This window comes from Glandiceps talaboti, chromosome 4 (genome assembly GCF_964340395.1).
Source record: "Glandiceps talaboti chromosome 4, keGlaTala1.1, whole genome shotgun sequence".
NCBI lineage: Eukaryota > Metazoa > Hemichordata > Enteropneusta > Spengelidae > Glandiceps > Glandiceps talaboti.
Genome location: NC_135552.1, coordinates 14,629,277 through 14,649,328, shown reverse-complemented (window position 1 = coordinate 14,649,328; position 20,052 = coordinate 14,629,277). Strand labels below are relative to the sequence as shown.

The 20,052-nt window shown below is 36.4% G+C and overlaps 2 protein-coding genes across 3 annotated transcripts; one reads left to right on the top strand and one right to left on the bottom strand.

Moving 5' to 3' along the window:
• Positions 1-1,931: 1,931 nt before the first annotated feature.
• On the bottom strand, positions 1,932-6,998 carry LOC144433887 (F-box only protein 30-like). 2 transcript variants are annotated; one of them, XM_078122279.1, is made up of 4 exons: positions 6,842-6,998; positions 3,866-5,045; positions 2,753-3,571; positions 1,932-2,176 (listed from the first exon to the last, which is right to left on the bottom strand). In XM_078122279.1, exons 2-4 carry the CDS (start codon positions 5,033-5,035, stop codon positions 1,991-1,993), a joined length of 2,175 nt encoding a protein of 724 aa, XP_077978405.1. In that variant the 5' UTR covers positions 5,036-5,045; positions 6,842-6,998; the 3' UTR covers positions 1,932-1,990. The 2 variants fall into 2 exon arrangements, with proteins under 2 accessions (XP_077978405.1, XP_077978406.1); XM_078122280.1 differs by having other exon boundaries at positions 3,866-5,041.
• Positions 6,999-7,268: 270 nt separating this feature from the next.
• On the top strand, positions 7,269-13,036 carry LOC144433769 (gamma-secretase subunit Aph-1-like). Its single transcript, XM_078122132.1, has 7 exons — positions 7,269-7,498; positions 7,902-8,082; positions 8,669-8,812; positions 9,965-10,038; positions 10,222-10,344; positions 10,697-10,824; positions 11,161-13,036. Exons 2-7 carry the CDS (start codon positions 7,970-7,972, stop codon positions 11,323-11,325), a joined length of 747 nt encoding a protein of 248 aa, XP_077978258.1. The 5' UTR covers positions 7,269-7,498; positions 7,902-7,969; the 3' UTR covers positions 11,326-13,036.
• Positions 13,037-20,052: the final 7,016 nt, after the last annotated feature.

Sequence of the window (20,052 nt, the reverse complement as noted above, 5' to 3'; positions counted from 1 at the left end):
TACAAGGATTGCACAGGACCTGTTCCAGGGGTGAAAAATTATTTTGTGTGTCCGTTTGACTTTGTATGTACATTTGACTTGTACATACTATACTGTACTGGCCATGTATGGAAAGACATATCAACAGATGTAGTTCAATATTAGTTGCCTTCAGTCTGACAATGTCAAGTTGACACAACATCCCAAAAACTATATTCTGTCTCCGATATTTGTCACTATATTTGTCATTCCAATTGTAATACATACTGTTTCTTAGACATGATATGACATTGCCATCATTCCGACCATTGTATATATTTAGAAAGTGATCAAACTTTTACCTAGAACTAACTCAAGTATCTCATTTCAATTTAAATACTACATAAAATACATGCTTTAATATACTTTATATTCATATTCCTCCTGGGAAACTAGGTAAAACAAAATTTGTAGAGAATACTATGTCAAACTGTGTTTAAATTATACAATTCAAAGTGCTAGCCCTTGTAAATTGACAGTAATTATCACTCTCTGCCTACAACTACTACAGTAACTACTACAATATGACTAATTATTACATATATACCAGTGATTATACTGATGCGTGCACACCGATGTGCATGATATCTGTGGTATTTGCACTGCAGTGCAATACTGAAAACATTATTGCATACCTGTATGCAAATGATATGCAAATGAGTGTGCACTCATTCCTTGCACACAAATTGTACAGTATGATTCTTATTCAATTTTACCGTTTTAGATAAACATATGTAACAATAACATACCACCTCATGCCATGCAAGTGCAAGTGTGGTTTCTCAGGCGTATCATTTGCACTTGTGCTTGTGGTGTTTTCTACTACACTTTCACTTTCTATGCTCATGAAAATATGACCGTAAAGAACACTGCAAATACCCCGAGTACGCCACACTTGCACTCACATGTCATGGGGTTCTGTCATATTATCAAAGTCACATTTACATTTACCCTGTGACAGATATGTATAGGGGAATATTTGACTTACAAAAAGTTAATTGACTTGTGGATTGTTATATATTTTCTGTTCCATATTTTTAGAGTTGTAACGTATACCCAAGTAGGTCATACCGCCACCTAGTGGTCAGCTGTACTGTAATTACACTATTTGTCATTCTAATAAGGATCGTCGACCAAGACAGATCGAAAGCTCGATTCTAAAAAACTTTGAATTGCTTGTGCATTATAACCTTAAGTTTGTAAATCTACCAAGCTGATCAATATTTTTGGTCATCAAATTAGGATATGTATGAGAAAATGAGCTATCGACATCCATATAAATATGAATATTCTATACCTGTAGGGATCTAGCACACATACACTCAGCAGTTCATTTCGTATGAACATTGGTCCAAGGTAAAAATTGGTCATTCATGAGAAAACACTGACTGTATTATATGTTAAGGTTCACAAAGTAATATAAAGACGCATTAGTTTGAATACAGTATAACTTTCAGTACCCAGTCTATGGTGCTGATCTGTGTGCTGATAACTTGTAACTCTCAGCTTGTTACAGTATCAACATGTATTCAAACTCATTAAATGTTAGCCACATCCCAGGAGGGTGTTATCAGAATACCATAAGTTCAAATTTACATAAACTACATGAAGATTATATGCAAATTATTATATTCCATGCATTGTGTACTGTGGTCATCAAAGTTCCATGTGCTCATTTACATAATGCCCTCATTTGAATAATCAAAAAGTCTCATGTAATGTAATCACTGCCAACTGTGGCCAATTAGCTTATGGGAATATTTTCAAATCATGATATCCACTTCATATAGGATTACATAACAAGTTGAAAGTTATGAGGGCTATCAGAGTCACAGACCAGTGGTGTAGACAGGATAAACATTCACTTTCTTAGCAGACTGATCTACTTTTTGGTCATTTTTGTTTACGAAAACTGAGTGTTACATATTTGGTCATTTTTTTTTATCACATATGCTGATGGGATTGAGTTGATTCATGGTGTTGTCTCACTCACACTCTCTTGTAATGGTTCCAGTGATGACACAGAAATGACACGAAATGGTTCTGTACGAATCAACTTGTTATTGAAAGGACAAGTCTTGAGATGTTCAGCTATTGCCGGTATGTCATCAAATCCCCATGACGACACTGATGAAAATGATGTACTGAACTGCCATACCTATACAGAACCAAGCAAAGTGCAAAGGTCACCATCAAAGCCTTGGTGATAAATATACAAATGTATACAAATGAAGGTGTATTTCAGTAAAGTAATTTCGGTCCCCATTTTTTCTTAGTTGAAGAATATGTGCTGCCTTGAAATCAAACAAAACATTCTGGGGCTGTTTTATATCAAACAGTAAAAACTGTAAAAGGAGATACCCGCTGCTTTAATAATATAAGAAATAGTGTGACATGGCTTTTTGACATTTGATGGACAAACTCAACTACAAGCTCAATTATCCGTCAAATTTATTTCACATCCCTCTCTTCACTCCCTTCCCCTATATCTGTGCATGTACACACATACGCATGCATGCACGCACACAGACACAGACACAGATACACACACACACACACACACACACACACACACACACACACACACACACACACACACACACACACACACACACACACACACACACACACACACACACACACACACACACACACAAAGACACACACACACCAACATCTCAATATTAAACAGCCAACACAGGATCAAAAATGCTACTTGTGAATGTTTACTTACCTGGTACGCAATATTCCATGAATAACGATCACCATATTTGGTACGTCGCCAGTGTTGTATAACAATACCTCTGTCTTCCAGCAATGCACAGCATACTTCCCTCATGAAACGAGATACCATGGACAGATTACATAAACTAAAACTATCCAGGAATCTACAGATATGAAGTAATAACTCAAATGGTAATGCACTGAACAAATCAGTCGTTTTACCGTGTATATCATGTTGATGATCGCCATCACCACCTGCATGCCCATTAGTCTTTGTCTTACTGGATAGATCTGGTTTGATACCAAAACTAGCCAGATCTCTGTCATGAATAATGTGTGCGTCTTTAGAACCTGGATAGAGTCTACGTTCTGAGAAGGTACACCCATAGCTAGCAAGGGGACAGCGCTGTTCAATCCATCCATTAAGTCCACCATGGATTTCACTATGAACATTCTGAAAATGATGTGGAAATTCATCCCGTCGGAATTCCTGGTTACAGAGGAAGGTATACATGGATTTGGGTTTGGGTTGATATCTCGTTATGGCTTCCAGCGTTAGATCCAGGCCCAGAGTTTGATTGCCATCTGTGGGTGGCAATGGTGGGATTGGTGGTGCAGTAAACGACAGTGTTGGTGGATTGGTGACTCTTGTACCAGAATTGTCTCTAGCTGGTGCTGCAGATACATCACTGACCATAGACTGAGTGGCAAACATAGGTACCTCTAAATCACTGCTGCTGTCGGAACATGGTGTGTCTTGAGTTATGCCACCTGCCACTTCAATGGGAATAAAATCTACCATACCTGGTCTACCACCACTGCTACCAGCCTGCATAAGAAAAAATCAAATCACACTCTATAACATCAAGGGTATTAAGTAAATTATAGAATATAGGGTTTGAAAGTATGGGGATTTTATAGATGAAGATCTTACACTGTTGTGATATATACGGTTCTGTATTTCAGGTATAGTTGTATACATGCCTACAATTTTCATGGGGTATGCTGTCGATAACATATTTATATCCCTACATGCAGAGTACTAGTATCACAAGGTGGTGTGGTACTGACTGTCAGCCAATTAAATCTTCACAAGTCTACATTTCAACAGGAAGTCACTTACCTCTTCATCAGTTGCGTGTTTGTGACTACATTCCTCCTGCTTCACATAATCATTATCGATATCATCTCTATCTCCTTGATGTGTGTCTCTGCCTTCATCTTGCCTAGCTTCCAAATCCCCAGATAGATCCGATTTAGCTTCCAAAGCACTGGCCACATCATGTTTAGCTTCTGAATCCCTGGACAGATCTGGTATAACTTGTAGCTTGGCACGCCATTTCCTACAGTGAGCACATTGAATGTTGAGTTCATTTGGGCCAATAGAGAGATAGCTATGAGTTGGTTTGGGTTTAGCGTGAGTGATATGTCTGACAGGCATATTGGTTGATACTAGACCAGCTGGGGGAGGTTCAGTACGTAGGATAACATTTTCTTTCCATTTTTCACTTCCAAATGTATTATTCGTTGCGCCATCATAATCATTTGCAGCGTCATCAGAATTGAGAGCACCATGAGAGGAACGAAATTCCTCAATAGAGTCACCAGTAGCACCATTATTTGTTGTGTGTTCATCGTTGTGATTTGATAATATATCTTGCAAAGCAGCAGACAGACTCTCTGTAGTTCTCTGAGTAGCCTTGTACAGTTCATTACATATACTTGACTGCAGACCAGGTGGAGTTGCAGAACGTTCCCTTTCCCCATCCTCCGCACTATGATGATCGCCAGCAGAGTGGTACGGCAATGGCACTGCTGGATATCTCTGGGTTAAACTATTCTTTAGAACTTTGCGAATTGCTTTGGAAGCTTTTAATGACTCATTCAGCATACGTTGATCTCGCAAGGCAAGCGCCATGTCCAGTTGTTCGGGTATGATTACAGGGTTGGGTTGCTTGAATGGTACATGGGCCTGTCTTTCACTTGAGCAAACTGGCCAACGGTTCCATTCCATGGTGCAATGGATGACACTAGCAGGACATACTGGTAAATGTTTGGAGAGCTGTGACCTTACAACTAATAAAGGACATCCGTATAGAGCATTAACACATTGGACTTTCTGATTTGGACACCACAGTTTGTGTTCAGCTAACTTACAGCTATGGAACTTACTACCACAGTCATACTCGCAGTATACCATAGCACAGGATACATTCTTTTCAACTTTGACCTGGCATCTCATCATTACACATTTATCACAGTGGGAATGGGGTAGGTCATCAATGGAATCCATGTCTGTCTGTCTGTCAACAAATACAAGGAATATGTCATACATACAACAAACTATCCAATCACTTGTACATACATGTGTAAATGGTTAATACATATAATGGTACATGTAGCTTAGTAATAGTACCCCAGGGGCAGTACCAGTGGCCAGCTCTGCTAGGGGTGTGTGGCCAATGCTGCCAACCCCAGACCCCATTTTAGACCCATTTTGACTAAAAACCAGTATCCCATTTTAGATCATTAAATACAGGTTGTAAAAAAAATAAACCATTTTCGACCAAAATAAATTTCCTTCAGGAGGCAACATTTTGGAGCAATTAATGGCACAATTATGATTTGGTTTTGAACAATTGACTACATTGTAGTCCATGCAAAAAATATAATGCAAAGTGGACCCATTTTAGACTCTTCTGCTTGAAAAAAAAAATAGACCCCATTTTAGACCAAAGGGGCAGAAAACGCACCCCAATAGAGTAGCCCCCTCCCCCCCCCATCTGCAGCGATGTAGTTAGAAGTACTTACATGATAATCATTTTCAGTGCTTGAAATAAAGGGAGTATTATACTTAACCCAGAAAAGTGATTTGTAGCCTTTGGACAAGTGGTTTTAAAAAGTACTTGTCCCACTAGACAAGTAGAATTTCTCATGGTTATCAGTAATTACCATAGGATGAATGACTCCTTAAAAAAAACAGCCACCACTGACAACTGCTGACCAGGTTTTTTTTTTTCTTTTCTTTTTTTTTTAATTGCATAACATAAGACCTTAATAAAATTTTTGGGTTCCGGTTACCCGACCCCACCTAGTTTTTCACTTTTTTAAAATGAATTTGAAATTTTTTTTTATAAAATCATGAAAACTGTGAAGTCTCGCAAGAAATAGTGGATACAGAAAACTGACATCAACTTAAAAAGCCAGTATAAAACTGTTCTTCCAATGGCTGTACATCTGATGAGAAGAAATGAATAACACAGAGACCATATGGAAAACAACAGAAAACATAACTAACTGAACTGGACACTCACTAGACACTCACATACGAAAAAAATACATATAAAAACTAAAATAAAAAATCTACCTTCCCCACCTATTCTAAAATTGATTTAGAACCACAAAACTTTCTTTACTAGGCCTAAATACTAATTTTCATAATTACCACTGGCAATGATAACACATCAGAGGAGAATGACACATTGAAATATTGAAGTCTGAGATAATTACATGTAAAGCTGTCCTGTCTTCATTTTGTTATTGTCAGATCTCTGATTGATTTTAAAACTTCTGCTTACTCATCTTAATATAAAGAAAACTTTTCTGTACGTGCAGAAACTTGAAAAGTGCCATATCACTATGATATTTCAAAACAAATAAAATATATATAGGCTGCAAAAAATATCCGCTTTATGGACAAGTAGTTTATTTGAGCAAGTAGACTGTATGATAGTTTTGAATTTTTTCATTATTTCGAGCCCTGTCTTTGCGAATGAGACAGACTAAAAGCCGTCAAAAGTTACAGTTTTGTAGATTCCTTTGTGTGTTATTCTATTGAACAATGTTATTGTTGTTGGTTTACAAGTATACTATTACTACGACCAATAAATAGTACACATAAGATTCCGAGAGACAGGAGAATACTAGATATAGACACAGTTTTGATAAAATGGTTTTAAAATGGCGTTTTGAGGTTTTATTTTCACATCGGCCGAGACAAATAGTTACATAGATAACTCAACTGCATAACACACAATGACATGACAGACTTGCCCTAATGTCTTTTAAAGGTCCGATTATTGGACCTGAGATGACTTACCTATGTTTTACTCACAGAATCAGCAAATCTCGATCGAAATGTGAATCAGTCCAGCTGAGTTGAATTGAAATGTATTATTTTAAGAGATTTCTTGTTGATCCGTTGATTTACAGCCAAACCCAAGAAACTGTCCTGTCACTGCATGCCAGACATCGATAGTCAATAGTTCACGTAGCCGAAACCCGGAAGTCACATGTCCTCTGTCGCCAAATTGTAGAATCAAGTTTCAAATTTCTGTACGCTAATCCCATTTTTTATATTTTAGTGGAAATTTAGTTCTGTTCTAGAACTACTGAAGCACGCTTTTATAGACAAAAATCAATAAAATGTGCCTCTAAGGTAGAAATTGTACAATAAAAACATAGCATATATCTTTAGACTCGAAAGAGGTGATATATCACAATGCGGAAGTTGTCGTCCGGTCTCACATTAATGACATCACAAGAAGGAGGCACTCTCACTCAATCACATCGGATAGCATTGAAAATCGCCCAATTTCCCAGTTTTAACGGTATCTACAGTAGCACTGATCATAGTAACCCCAGAAGTAATCGACAAAACAACTAATACCTATACCCGTTCATGAAAGATGAGAGTTGAATATCCGTGGTAATATAAACAAAGGACTTGAGAGGCGCCAGACAGAGCTAGCTGACGGTATGGTTTTTACTATTTCAAGGGTCTTTGTGATAGTATAGGAAACGATGTGAAAGAAAATGAGATTGGTGTATTATGCATTGACACGATATATATATATTGTATCATGTGCATATACAATTATTGGTAGGAGTGAATCAGATTGCACGCCTATGTTATCGTCAACATGAAACTTCGAATTACACTCTCTTCCTGTACCCAGTACCTTCATAATCCATGCTCACACCTTCACAGCATCGAACCCAATTCTTTCCAATGAAGACACTTCTCACCCACCCACCCATCCATCCATCTATCCACTGTGTGTGTGTGTGTGTGTGTGTGTGTGTGTGTGTGTGTGTGTACACATATGTAACAAATTTAGTAAAATTGTTTATTTTCCTTTATTTATACACGTATATAGGTTTCTCTTAGACTAAGAGGACATTACTTTATTTCAAGTTGATCTGTACCTGTGATAAAAGAACCAAGATGACGGTAATGAGTTTATTTGGAGCTACTTTCATTGCCTTTGGACCAGTGTTTGCCATGTTTATAATTACAATAGCTAGAGAACCAGTCAAAATCATTGTAATGATCGCTGGGTAAGTTTATTAACAATATTTACTTATTAATATTATGGTATGACAATGGCAGATATACTTTCAACAAGTATAGACAGACACGCACTGATTAGTAATGACAAGTACATTTTGTACACATAGATGCATGTACACACTAGCTGACAAGTAAATGGCAGACACACTGACATATAAAGACATATGAACACTGACCATAGACTAAGACCCTACACAAAAGTAGGGTCTATGCACTTACAAGTATAGATACACACAGGTAAAGACAGACATAAATCAATTGTACAAATGTTGCACTGCCAGTATCCCAGGAGATGGACTGGACTAGTTTTGCTATTTTCTGTTCTCTCTTTTCCCTTTTACCTAAGAATGTGAAATATTTCTTCAATGCTATAACAAATGGGTAATACAAAAATAAATGATACTAACATTGAAAAGTAGACAGACACACTGGCAAGTATGTACTGTACAGACAGCCACACTGTCAGGTAGAGACAGACACACTGACAGGTATACTATTACGTAGTGATGGAAGAACAAATTGTGTACACTACAGTACCATCATCATATTTATTGTTGTTTATTTTTACCCCAGGTCATTTTTCTGGTTATTGGCGTTACTGTTATCATCCTTACTTTGGTATATTGTGGTGCCATTGAGGGACGAACTGGCATTTGCTTTAGTCTTTTCAGTGCTGTTTCAAGAAGGCTTTAGATGGGCTTACTATAAGATATTAAGGTAAGTAATCACAATCATACAATGAAGGTCATAATATGCCTCCTGTTCTTTTTCTTTCTTTCTTTCTTTCTTTCTTTCTGTCTGTCTGTATGTATGTATGTATGTATGTATGTATGTGTGTGTGTATGTATGTATGTATGTATGTATGTATGTATGTATGTATGTATGTATGCATGTATGTATGTCCATCTGTCTGTCTGTCTCAGACTGTCAGTCAGACTGTCAATGTGTGTGTGTGTGTGTGTGTGTGTGTGTGTGCATGTCTTGTCTGTCTGTCCATCTGTCACAGTGTTGTGTTTATCATCATCATCATCATCGTCATCATCATCATCATCATCATCCTGTGTACATGATAATGAAGCCATAATGAATTTTACTTTTAATGCAGTCTGTTCTAATTGTTACAAAATCACTAACATAACAAGTGGTATTGTTATTGTAATAAGGCCTGCTGTAAATGTAAAAATAATGATACTAAGAATTAGATAAACAATGTTTGTATGTATGTATGTATGTGTGTGTGTGTGTGCGCGTGCGTGTGTGCGTGCGTGTGCGTGCATGCGAGAGAGAGAGAGAGAGAGAGAGAGAGAGAGAGAGAGAGAGAGAGAGAGAGAGAGAGAGAGAGAGAGAGAGAGACTGACATGTGAAATATAGTAATTCGTTATGTAACACTAAATTATGCAAAGAACATTGCTGATCATTAATGTACAGTTATATTCCCACCTTGTTATGGACATACATGTAATAACATATTTATCACACTAGTTTTCACACACTCTCAATGTTTGTAGTGTATGTAAAGTATTGTGTAGTCAGTCATGATAGTCAAACAGTTTGAGTGGACAGCGAAGAATCTGCAGGTTACCATCTGTTACTGAATGGATGGTCACAGTCTTTTGGCAAGATTTGAACCATGATTGTGTCCCAGTAAACCCAGCTGTATAAGTGGGAACCTGATAGGATAGAGGTTGCTTTGTGGAAGTGCTAATCCTATTTGCTTGTCAGAGGCTGCAATGGATTGTATGATCCCCAAAAAGTACATAATATAAAGGGCTGTCATGCTGTGATGGGTCTGTGCCAGGGGTAGTTCCCTTATTGCATGACATGTTCATGGATATGTATAGTCATTGTTTGTATAATTTATAACTACAGGAAAGCAGACGATGGAATGCAGCAGTTTGGAGATGCAGGCCATTCCCTTATCAGTAAAAACCAGACAGGTTATGGTAAGTAGTAACTAACTAACTGATTACATATTATAACCAAGTGAAATTGAAGTTTACCAGATTGATATGGTCTTATAACTTGGTGTAATCAACTTCAACTTCTGAGCACCAAGTAAATATAAAATTATCTTGGCTAATTTGTATTGTCTGTAATTGTAATGAAATCTTATCTATGATTGACAGTGGCTGGTCTTGGTTTCGGAGTAATGAATGGTGCAATGTCATATGTCAACATATTAGCTGATAACAGTGGACCTGGAACGGTTGGTATCAATGGTGACCCTGAACTTTTCCTGCTCACTTCAGGTGAGTATCAACTTGGCTCTTGAGGTCATAGGTCATAGGTCAACATCTAATATTGGCCTTGTACAAAGGCTCAATAGTCATATTTTAGCGTTTTTACGTCAATAAAAATAAAATTGTATTGGTTTGCTAGAATGACCATTTGAACTAAATGAGATTTTCCTCTTTTTCGACATCGCAAATGGTGAAAATCAACCCACCTAAAGTAGATGATGTTTCAACAACGATACATCATTTTGAATTCTTGCCAATAAGTATGCACTCGCACTACAATGCCATTGGTGCTTACTTTTATAATACTTTTCTGAATTATTCTATGTAGGATATATGTAACTGTCCTGTTCTTATTTTGCAGCAATCCTGACATGTTGTTTCACCTTGCTACACACATTTTGGGGAGTTGTGTTTTTCTATGGTATGGATAAAAAGAAGTACGTGATGGTCATTAGCGTGGTTGCTACCCATATGTTTGTTTCATGTATGGTAAGTGAAAACCATCTCGTCATGTAACCTCACCTCATACCCACTTGTCTGATAAATAACACATAGCTGATTTAAAAGTCATTGCAAATAAATACACCATATTCTGGTTATCAGAAAGACAAAAGATTGTAAAGTTTGGCCTCTGGGAGCGCTGTTTGGAAGTAGTTTTTGCACAGCGGGCCATGATGGTTGGTACAAGAGTCGAGGCATACAAGTCCATTGAAATATGTACTAATGATTTAATTTCATTCTATAAACTTGATTTGTGAAACATTGTCTTTTTTTTCGAGCAGTGACTTTTAAATTAATGATTTGTTTCTTTTTTGTTGTTTTCAGACATTATTAAACCAGCAGAATCCCCCTCTATACTTAGCAACTATTATTCCAGCCTGTGGTATGATGGTGTTCATGTGTGTCTGGGCATTCTTTGTGGCTGGTGGATCATTACAAAATATGAAAGCATTCCTTACATGCAAACATGGTGGATACAACTTGGACTAGAAAGACGATGACGGTATGGTCCCATGGTAACAAGATGGTTGCATGTCCCCTTAGTAACAAGATGGTTGTATGTTCTCATTGTAACAAGATGGCCATATGCTCCCATAGTAACAGGAACTCTCAAAAGATAAACTCTCATATTGGCTTTCAGGTTACCATACTAGCATAAGATATGAATTGCAAAGACTCTCAATTGAAAATGCTCCTTTTAAATGTTACAGTTCAGTTATACCAAAGTTCTTGAAAATATCCACTGACTTGAAAACAGTAGTATATTCAAGCCATTTTGTACTCATTTACTCCAGTGGTTAAAAGGTGACCAATTTGTCCATTATTTTTGACGTCAAGTTTCTCACTTGACTGTTTTAAGTAGTAATAAAGATTTTGAAAATAATAAATGCAAATTATTTCAAGCTAATGATATCTTGTGAGAATGAATGTTTGTGAACTGGGGGATGAAAATTTCTTACTTATTTCGCTGATGTCTCATCAGCAAAGTTGTAGCCCACCGCCAATGCTCCTGACAATGATGACAAGTTATTGGTGAAAGTTTGCGAGTCACTTCAAAGAAATCTTTTGACTGTGACATTGTCTATAGGTCCCATAGTTTTTACAACTTTAACTTTTTTCATAATTTTTGTTTCCACTTTCTGCTTATGTTATACTTTCTGAAGCATGCATGATTTCCTTGTTGTACAAGCCTGTCAGCATCCCATAATTTTCATGTGCAATAGGCATAGGGAAGTGTCTGTGTGTGTGTTGATATGGCATTTGAGTCAAAAATGTGATTTGGGTAAAACAAGTTCACCAAGCAGATTGGTCTGAACTGAGGTAAGGTGGCTTCCAGGAAATTCTTGTCAATTTGTTCAAGGTGAATTTATCTGACAAGTGATATGAAAATCAAAACCTGATTTTAAACTACCCAGTTGATCAGAGCAACATTGTGTTTGTATGTTTCTTGGGATGTGTAGCTGAAGAATTGTTGATTATATGATGACCCCATAGTTACTGTGTAAATAGGTCCACTAATGTGGCTTTGGGTAAAAAATAATCTTTAACTCCAAAATTCCATGGCAGATTGATGTGAAATATATGATGGGAACATATATAAGGATGTGGAGATGACATTTTGTTAATGTCATGGTGATCTCATTGTTTGATAGTTGGTAGTGATGTTTCTAGGGGTGTATGGCTGATAGACTACTTAAATTAAAATATGAAAAAGCCTCTGGACCAATTTCACTGAAAAACAAAGTTCTGAAAATTTCTCCAAACTTTGCCGTATGAAAGCTTGTCTGGTCCTTTTGAAATAATAAAAGAAATTTGGGGTTTCACAGTCTTGTTTTCAAGGAAATTGGCAATTTTTTATTTTCCTGTAGAGCTATCTTAGTATTTGACGGCCATATTGGATTCTAAAATGGCTTCATTTTGTTAACATGTTGACCTCAATTTCAAAAATCTGTACGATAACCCCTCATGTTTTATCTTGATTTTAGCTGAGAATTGGAGTTTTCTTGAACAAAGTAACAGCATAAGTTTAAACAGTTTAATAGTATTTTGAGACACATTTCACATTGCACTGTTCAACGTTATCATCAGTTGTACTACGCTGCCATTGGCGGTTTTTTTTACTGGGCCAAAATTAACAGAAATCGTGAAAGTTTGAGCTACAAGGGCTTATAACTGTACCTCTATATTTATAAGATACGTAGGAGTCAAATATTAAAATAAATATGATTATAACACTGAATATGAGTTGTTACTTCCTATGTTTTGAGTTTTATCACAGACGACCTTACCTAGAATCTTACACCATGAAGTAAGACTAGTGAAATTAAGAAGCTAATACATACTACTGTGGCAACTGAGGTCTCGGTTTTTCCTAAGATAGATGCAAACTGAAACTACTGTTGTGATACGTTGATATGAGCTATCGAATAGACATTGGTTTGATTATCCACACACAAGTCACACTAGGTTGGTATTGCTGATGACTTACTTTCACCTTGCAGTGTACATTTTGAGGGACTTTCTATATTCACACTATCTTGATTACAGGATTAGATTCTCACATTGTAGAGGCATTGCTATCACCCACTTGTGTCATCTACCACATTGAACAATAGTTTTTATTTGTGTCTGTCTTATTAAGGTGAGACCTCAAAGTTGAAAAATATGCGGACTTTAGATGAGGTCAAGTTTAATATTGAAAACATAAACATGAAAAAAAAAAATGTTAAACCCCCCACCCCACCCATACCACACAAACACCACACACACACACATACACACACACACACACACACACACACACACACACACTCAAATGAAGAAAGATGTGCTGATGACAAACAGAAAAGCAAATAACAAAGGCTAACCAACATAGTATACTTTCTATCGGAACAAAAATAGAAATGATATGACGAAATATTTGTTTTAAGCACGCTGAATAAATGAATAAGGACTATTTAAAGGAAATATGCACTTGTGATCATGAATATTCAATGTTCATCTAATCCATATTCATTTCTGTTAAGACCCACGATGCAACAGTGTACCACTGAAAGAACAATCAGTTTCAGTTTGATGTTTCTTGGCAATCGGGCACAATTTACGTGATGCGAAATCCTGTCGGTTGGTATACATGTTTATATGTACCAAATTGCTTTCTGAACATCTGTCTCTGCATAACTATTGGCCTGTCTGTCTATTTTAACTTGAGTTGTTGACACACACACACACACACACACACACACCACCACCATGCCTATAACACTACTAAACCACAGTTCGGTAGTGCTAAAACGGGGGCAGTGACCTCAATTACGTACAAATAAATCATTCTTTGTTTATTTCCTCTTCAACAAAATAAAAAATCAATAGCCTGGATGCTTTCTAAAAAGTATCATCACATTTGAAGAAAATATGAGATTGCAACTAAAGGAGAAAAAAACTTGTCATTTAAATTAACATAAGTTAAAGAAATACAATATAGGTACATCGTATTAGTAAATGATATCTCTTTGTGTTTGTGTTGGCTTAAACTTTCTGCCAACTTATGAGAATGAGTATTCATGTTCAGGATTCATATTATCAGATGAAAATTTCTAGTCCGAGTCAAAACATTTTTTTGGAGCAAATCCAAAATTTTCACTGAAATTTTCAAAATTTTTCAAATTTTCATCAAAATCAACCATAGGGGTGGAGTGCACTCCTACTCTGGGATGTTATCAGGTGTCTCGGGATCAGGATTCACGTCCAAAATTTGTTTTGACTGTGTGAGTATAGAAATGTTCATTTGATTCTACCAACCTGTTACTACAAACTCTATAATATACAGTCAAACCTGTGACATGAAATAGTGACCCCCCTCTTTTGAGTACAACCAGAAATATCTCCCAATCTGGAAAACTGAGAGATAAACATTCAATAACCTTTGAATGCTCTAGCACACATAACTATGACACAGTGCATGTGGAAACAGGTATGTATGTATACTTTCTACACTCAAATACCTACAAAAAAAAAGCCATGGGTTGGACATATGTTGTCCAAGCAATTTTTCAATGCACGCATTTGAAAAGTGGTATTTAATCCGAAATAACTGATATGTTCGTCCCAGTTTTTAATCCCGATCCTAATCAGCAGATATATGAACAAATTGTCACAGTCCTATGCCATGTTACATATCAATGACAACTCCACAGAATGACCTGTCTTTCGTGGTCAGCAACCACTTAAACCAGGCCATGTCATCACATCAGTGAAGGACTGGACATTATTTTGTACCAGGGATTGGCTGACAGGTATAGTATAAAGTGACATTGAACTTGAAGATTCCCTTCTGAAGAAGTATCTTTCATCTATAAGCAGACTTTTTCTGTTAGACCTGTTCAAACCATATAAAGGGTGAAAAGTTTCACAATGTAACCTATTAGACTGAGAGGAAGAGATAAATTGACATTTACGCTGTATTTTATTTGATAGTTTATGTACTGTTTTGTACATACAGTGCTTTTCAATAGAAATTAATCAGCGGCACATGTTCACATGTACAAAAGGTTACATGTCAGACAAAAAAAAAGAACAAAAACATTTACTAAACATAAGTAAAAGATTTACAAAAACAGAAACAAAAAAAAGTACCAGCTCCAAAGGTAATTCAAATTTACATAACAATAGGTTCTAATAAACCATATTTTGCATTGAATACTTTGTTATAAATTTTCCTCTCTGTTAACATCACCTGTTTGACCTTCTGTACAAAATACATTATCATAAATTAGTGAAGTGAATGAAAGTTCACCACTTAATCCATAGAACCTCCACCAACCCCTGATTATCAAACTAAATATGTGAATAGACCCTCCACCCTATGATTATACTATTAAAGATACATTGTTAGCTGTACTTTCCATCATCAACCCACCCAATGTCCTGTTACACATTTGTAAAACTTATATGCAAAAGGTTGGATTCCAAACTAAATATTGTGGAAAACTTTCTCCATATTCAGTGGTGCATCAAAGTAAAGACCTACTCAGAATTGTAAGACAAGGTCTAACTTTTTCCCGATTTTAAACAAAAAACTACTGACAGGAAATACAATGATGTTACATTGGTTTTTCACTCTTGGGACAGGACATTTTTGAGACAAAGATAGACACAATTCAACTCTACACTAACAAATAACAGAGACACAACACAACACACACAGCAGGATCCTTTACCCAATCCACATAAAAAATTAATAAACATTGCCATTCTTTCACAGTGCAGTAGAAAGAGGCTCCTGCTGAAAACAGTACACATGAACTTGATGATTTTAAAGGCTTCAATTTTTCCAGCTAGTAATCAACATTGTCAACTTGACTACTTCTACATCCCCACTGTTCATGGCACCTATGTAATTGTTTCTTTTGCATTTGAAGTTGTCCGAGTGTGTGGAGTGAAACTCCAAGATAAAGTCATTTCTACTCTAAGTACTTTAAATCATGAGAAGGCATTTTCTTATAGGATGTTTATTTTTCTTCTTCTGCACTCCTGTAACCTTCTGGAGTATTCAGGTTTCATGTTCCATCGTGTTTTTCTTTGGTTGGCTTTTTAAACTCATTTCATTGGATTGGAACGCAGTGGACGATAGCTCTCAATTGCCAAATGAGTTATCAAATTTAAATAAAGTTTATCATTATCTGCATCATTTTTATTGACCTGTCTTTAAAACAATAAAATCAGCTTCAGGTGGATTTGCAATCATGAACTGAGTACTTGACTATAAGACATACAGGAGTATTAATTTCTTGATCAGACAACCAACAATATATTTACTGAAAATTGTTAAAATAACGATAATAAGACATTCAATTTTAATTAGCAGTCGACTATATTGAGAAGTAGTATATGTACCAGGTTGAAATCATGATTGCATTATCAGCGCTATTTTTTTGGGTGTGGACCCCCAAAATCAACTTATTGGTTTACTGCACCATACTATGTGTACAGTTACACAAATATGTTTACCCACAATAGATTCAATACTGTTCAGGGTGTACTATATTACAAGTAAGTCATTACATTTCATGAAAAAGTTGCAAAAAAATGTTCCAGTTGCATTTAGTGCAGCTTTAAAGACTAACATTTCTATTTTCCGGTCTCACAAACCTGGAGTACATGTACAGGAATCTTGAATATTTAGTGGTATTAAAGTTTCTATACAAAGAAGCATGGTTTTTCAGCCATTAGGTTACTTGATATCAACCCAACATATCATCGCGTCTGTACAGTAAGGTCATGTATGCTATGCAATTGTATAGGTAGATACGATCTTACTGCACAGGTGCAACGATATTATCTAGGAAACAGAGTTTTTGCTAAGGGTCATAAGTAGGTAAAATCTACCGGGGTTCCCCCATGTCATTTTACCTCGGTCTAAAACAAAATTACCATAGACTCGGTTGGGAAACACTGCCATTTTTACCCCTTTCCCACTTTCCGTAGTACCGGGGTTCCCCAACTTTACCAAAAACACTGATGCATGAATTCACTATGTTTGCTGTAAATGGGAACATAAATTTATCTAGCCTCCTGTTGTATTTTTATCTTTCTTGTATGCATTTAATGTGATATCAAATTCTTTACATACTCATTGGAGATGCACGCAGAAAACAAGTTTAAAACTTTCCGTCATATTCTAATACATCTTGAATAATCAAGGTATTCTGATTACAATAGATTATAACACATCATCGCCTTCAGTGATTGGCTTAGATCATGTCACATGGTGAGAACTAGTGACCCAATTTGCATAGGACATGCACTATTTCTATTCAATTTTCCCTAGGGCACTACCGGTGATTTGCTTTGACTATGAAAAGAACCTGTGCCTGGGAACATGATGTGTTATAAAACACTTATTGCCTGGTTTTATGCGGCACAAGAAGTCGTCATATTACCCCTCATGCTGTTCTATAGCAACTATTTCCCTCGGGTCTTAGCCTCAGGAAGTAGTTGCAGCATAACAGTTAGCCCTCAGGGTTACAGACTTCTACTGGTGCTTTCATAGCCAGGCAATAAGTGTATTAATATGTATCCTCATATCTAGATAATAGAAGTGTGTTTTCATACTTTGACATCTCTGTATATACACTGGTATATTTTAGTATATCCCAAACAGTTAAAAATCTGATTTGATGCCATCAATAACTCAATACCCAATTGCATGCTGTCTCATTATATTTTCTAGTTTTAATTAATGATAATAATATGGCCATACTTTGTCAATTCTGTGATGTTGGCTAAATGGCATGGATGTATTTTCACATCTAAATCTGTGTCAAATTTTTTATTTCAAACTACCTTTCAAATACTTTAAAGTTATTTTGGTGTCAGATGCAGCCATGGTGGAAATTTGGACAAAATGGACAGTATGAAATTCTAGGATTAGCCCAATTTGTAGCTGGATAATGACAGTTTGTTGTATTAAACTGTTTGGGGTGCACTAAAATAAAACACACAACTTTGTGTATTAAGATTTGAAGCTAATAATAATAAGTTAATACTTTCTCCTCATCTGCGATAATTTTGTAACACACAAGATGTGAACAATTCAGCGGTTGCCGTTGACTCCTCTGAGTGGGACAGAAAACTGGTCTGTACTGTAGCTCTGAATGGAAGATAAAGGAGAAGAAAACATTCATGAAATGTGGCCACTGTTTTTAGTTTTTGTTATTAGTTATTGCTGTTATGTACTAAGTATATTACTGGTATTCATCTCAACAAAAGGGAAGTATATTTTGATGTATAATTTCATTACGTAAGGTAATATTTAAATCTTTACAGCTGATAAAAACAGAGCATGTACTTAATAAAACTTAACCAACTATAAGATGTACTTACTGAAATTTAAAGTAAAGGTTATGAGATATCTGCCTCTTGGGATCACACACAAACCTGAAAATTAAAACACAGTGTTCAGGTATATTTTATTACTAATACTCTGTTTATTAAAATTGTACCAGTCTACAACAACCACAATTAATGTGGCCATATGGATGAGGATTGGGTATTTTTTTTTTTTAAGTTCATAAAACTTATGTTATGGCTTCCTACTTGTAAAATCAATGTAAAACAACACATGCCAAGACCTTGTTTGCAACTCAATAAATTGCAAAAGATCAATAGAATGTGTCAAATCTTTGCTATGTTACATACAATAACAAACTTATTACACATTAGCTTTTTGCAATGTATTAAGTTACAAACACAGACTTAAGTTAAAGGTGTGAAAGTTTTCTCAGTTTGGGAGACATGCGAAAATGAGGTTCAGCAATCACACTGACACCAGACCCCCTCTCCCCCCAACCAAACTAAGTTCATTTATTGAGCTTGTGTGACATCATGTGATCATCCCTTAAACACACTACTAGTCACTAGGTAGAACTGAATACAGCTGTAAATACACAAGGTGTACGACTGACTACAGCTGTAAACACACTAGGAGTAGAACTGACTACAGCTGTAAACACACTAGGAGTAGAACTGACTACAGCTGTAAATACACTAGATGTAGAACTGACTACAGCTGTAAACACACTAGGAGTAGAACTGAATACAGCTGTAAACACACTATGTGTACGACTGACTACAGCTGTAAACACACTAGGTGTAGAACTGACTACAGCTGTAAATACACTGTGTGTAGAACTGACTACAGCTGTAAACACACTAGGAGTAGAACTGACTACAGCTGTAAACATACTAGGTGAAGAACTGAGTACAGCTGTAAACACACTAGGTGTAGAACTGAGTACAGCTGTAAATACACTGTGTGTAGAACTGACTACAGCTGTAAACACACTAGGAGTAGAACTGACTACAGCTGTAAACACACTAGGTGTAGAACTGACTACAGCTGTAAATACACTAGGAGTAGAACTGAGTACAGCTGTAAACACACTAGGAGTAGAACTGAGTACAGCTGTAAACACACTAGGTGTAGAACTGACTACAGCTGTAAATACACTAGGTGTAGAACTGAGTATAGCTGTAAATACACTAGGTGTAGAACTGACTACAGCTGTAAACACACTAGGAGTAGAACTGACTACAGCTGTAAACACACTAGGAGTAGAACTGACTACAGCTGTAAACACACTAGGTGTAGAACTGACCACAGTGGTAAACACACTAGGAGTAGAACTGACTACAGCTGTAAACACACTAGGTGTA

Excerpts from the sequence above, each read along its gene's own strand:
- LOC144433887 (XM_078122279.1), bottom strand. The coding sequence starts at position 5,035 with ATGGATTCCATTGATGACCTACCCCATTCCCACTGTGATAAATGTGTA. Across the intron at positions 3,572-3,865 it reads AACACGCAACTGATGAAGAG|GCTGGTAGCAGTGGTGGTAG; the intron begins GTAAGTGACTTC and ends TTTCTTATGCAG. Across the intron at positions 2,177-2,752 it reads CATGGAATATTGCGTACCAG|GTATGGCAGTTCAGTACATC; the intron begins GTAAGTAAACAT and ends GGTTCTGTATAG.
- LOC144433769 (XM_078122132.1), top strand. The coding sequence starts at position 7,970 with ATGACGGTAATGAGTTTATTTGGAGCTACTTTCATTGCCTTTGGACCA. Across the intron at positions 8,813-9,964 it reads GCTTACTATAAGATATTAAG|GAAAGCAGACGATGGAATGC; the intron begins GTAAGTAATCAC and ends TTATAACTACAG. Across the intron at positions 10,825-11,160 it reads ATATGTTTGTTTCATGTATG|ACATTATTAAACCAGCAGAA; the intron begins GTAAGTGAAAAC and ends TGTTGTTTTCAG.